Raw genomic sequence first — 2508 nt, forward strand, 5'->3', positions numbered from 1 at the left:
AGCACCGTCGGGAGTAGCGAGGCTGGCTAAGGAATTTAGCCTGGAGACATTCACTGCCAGAGGATCCAGTATTGTCCTCATTTGAGTGACTTCACTTCGAAGTCGACCAACCTCGTTCTGGTAATTGAGAGCTTCATGAGAATTATCTCTTGGAGAATTAGTAGAGTTGCATGAGAATTATCTCTGGCAGAATTAGTAGAGCTTCGTGAGAATTATCTCTAGCAGAATTAGTAGAGCTTCTTAAGAATTATCTATTGCAGAATTAGTAGAGCTTCATGAGAATTATCTCTTGCAGAATTATTATTTATCATGCTATATACGCAGGTATTAATCCATGGGATTATCAATAGGCAAAGGGATTGTTTCTGTCTGTTTCTTAGTTACCTCCGCCAACGAACTGGGAAGGAGGTTAGGTTTTCGATCCTGTTTGTGTGTTTGTTTTTCAACAGCTTCCTTACCACAATTTTAATCGTATACTAATGAAACCTGCAGGGATCAACTGTTATGTAAAAAGCTGGAAATTATCAAATTTTGGAAGGTCAAGGTCATGGTCAAGCAAAATGTCCAGTTCACGTAATTAGCCATAAGTTTGGACATCGTTGTAACAGAGACTTCAAACTTGGTTCATATTAGAGTGTATGATAATCCATGCCGATTGATACATGTTAAGGGCAAAGGTTAAGGTCAAGCAAAAGGTCGAGAAATAAGTTGCTGCGGCGGAGGTCTGCGCTCTACTTAGTGCCCTTCTAGTTTATTTATTTGTTTATGAACAATTTTACACAAACTACTGTACCGATTTTAACCGAAGTAGATAGTCATATTAGGTATGACCCGAGGATAAATCTAACTTTTTGGATAAAGTACATTAAAGTACAAGTACGCAGCAGTACTTTAAAAATAATAGAAATGTTATGTAAATACTTTGTTATTTTATTTATTTTTTTTTAAACAACATTACATAAAAACTATTGAAACAATTTCAACGAAATTTTGTGGACATGTCCGGTGTAACCCAACTACCAATACATTACATATTTTTTTTTTATTCTATTGAATATTGCTTTTCACAATTAATGTATATAGAACTGTAGCTAAAAAAGTTTTTGAGATGAACGACAATTTAATATTGATATGATTTTAGTAAAGGAAAATTAATCAGAATATGAATGTGTTATATATCAAAATAAATTCATATCCTAATTAGAAAAGCACTCTGAGATTGCAGACCTCCACCACGGTAGCTTATTTCGTGAGGTTAGGGTGAATTAGGTAGACCTTATGCTCGACCTTGACCTTGACCTTTGACCTAGGCCTTTCAAAATTGAATCATTTCCAAGTCTTAACTTAATAATTAATCCCTGAAAGTTTCACTACTCTATGGATAAATGGTGGCCTTGACCTTAACCTTGACCTTTGATCTAGAACTCAAAATTGAATCACTTCCACGTCTCAACTTAACAATTAATCCCTGAAAGTCTCACTGCTCTATGAGTAAAATTGTGGCCAGGAAGTTGTTCAAACTGACAAGATCTTTTGCTCGACCTTGACCTTGACCTTTGACTTAGGCCTTTCAAAATTGAATCACTTCTACGTATCAGTGTAGCAACGAATCCCTGAAAGTCTCACTGTTCTATGAGTAAAACTGTAGCCAGGGAGTTGTTCACAAACAAACGACCTTTTGCTCGACCTTGGCCTTGACCTTTGACCTAGTCCTTTCAAAATTGAATAACTTCTACGTATCAGTGTAGCAATTAATCCCTTAACGTTTCACTACTCTATAAGTAAAATTGTGGCCAGGAAGTTGTTCAAACTGACAAGACCTTTTGCTCGACCTTGACCTTGATCTTTGACGTAGGCCTTTCAAAATTGAACCACTTCCACGTCTTAATATAAGAATTAATCCCCGAACGTGTCACTACTCTATAAGTAAAATTGGGGCCAGGAAAGTGTTCACAAACAAACAATCCGACAAACAAGGTTGAAAACATAACCTTCTCCCAACTTCTTTGGAGGTAATAATAATTGCCATACCGTATTAGATGAAACACTCCTATTGAGGCCACCTATTGAAGTAGAAATCCATGTTCCAGAAGCGACCGTTTGAGCCACACGGGACAAATTCTGTACCAAATATCCGAGGTCCGTGTTGTTTAGACTCTGTAGCTGCCCTCGAACTGACCACACCTGTAAAGATAATAGTAAATAAGTTTATTTTATTTTTTATTTTATCTACTTTTTTTTTTTTTTTTTTTTTTTTTTTACATCCGGCTTCATTTCATGAGGTTCATGCAATATTTACCCCCACTTGTAGAGGTTTATATATGTTACAGAGGAAACGTGTAATCAGTGAATTCATGAAATGATAAAAAATTTCACTGAATACGCGTAATCACAGTGACCGTTAGTGATTACGTGTAAGCAGAAGCCTTTAGATTTTCCTATAGAAAGTTACATAGTTAGCTTCTAAGACTATGAATGTAAATAACTGCATTGGCTTTATCATGTTAT

The 2508-nt window shown here is 36.0% G+C and overlaps 1 protein-coding gene across 1 annotated transcript in view; it reads right to left on the bottom strand.

Annotated features, from left to right (window-relative positions):
* LOC137619849 (cubilin-like) overlaps positions 1 to 2190 on the bottom strand; it is a gene marked incomplete at its 5' end in the record, with an annotated part of 102100 nt that extends 99910 nt beyond the window's left edge. The window contains 2 exon segments of the mRNA XM_068350140.1: positions 1 to 117; positions 2032 to 2190. The exon segment at positions 1 to 117 is cut by the window's left edge and continues 48 nt beyond it. Coding sequence (XP_068206241.1) covers positions 1 to 117; positions 2032 to 2190 — 276 coding nt within the window.
* Positions 2191 to 2508: the final 318 nt, after the last annotated feature.

This window comes from Palaemon carinicauda, chromosome 26 (genome assembly GCF_036898095.1).
Source record: "Palaemon carinicauda isolate YSFRI2023 chromosome 26, ASM3689809v2, whole genome shotgun sequence".
Taxonomy (NCBI): domain Eukaryota; kingdom Metazoa; phylum Arthropoda; class Malacostraca; order Decapoda; family Palaemonidae; genus Palaemon; species Palaemon carinicauda.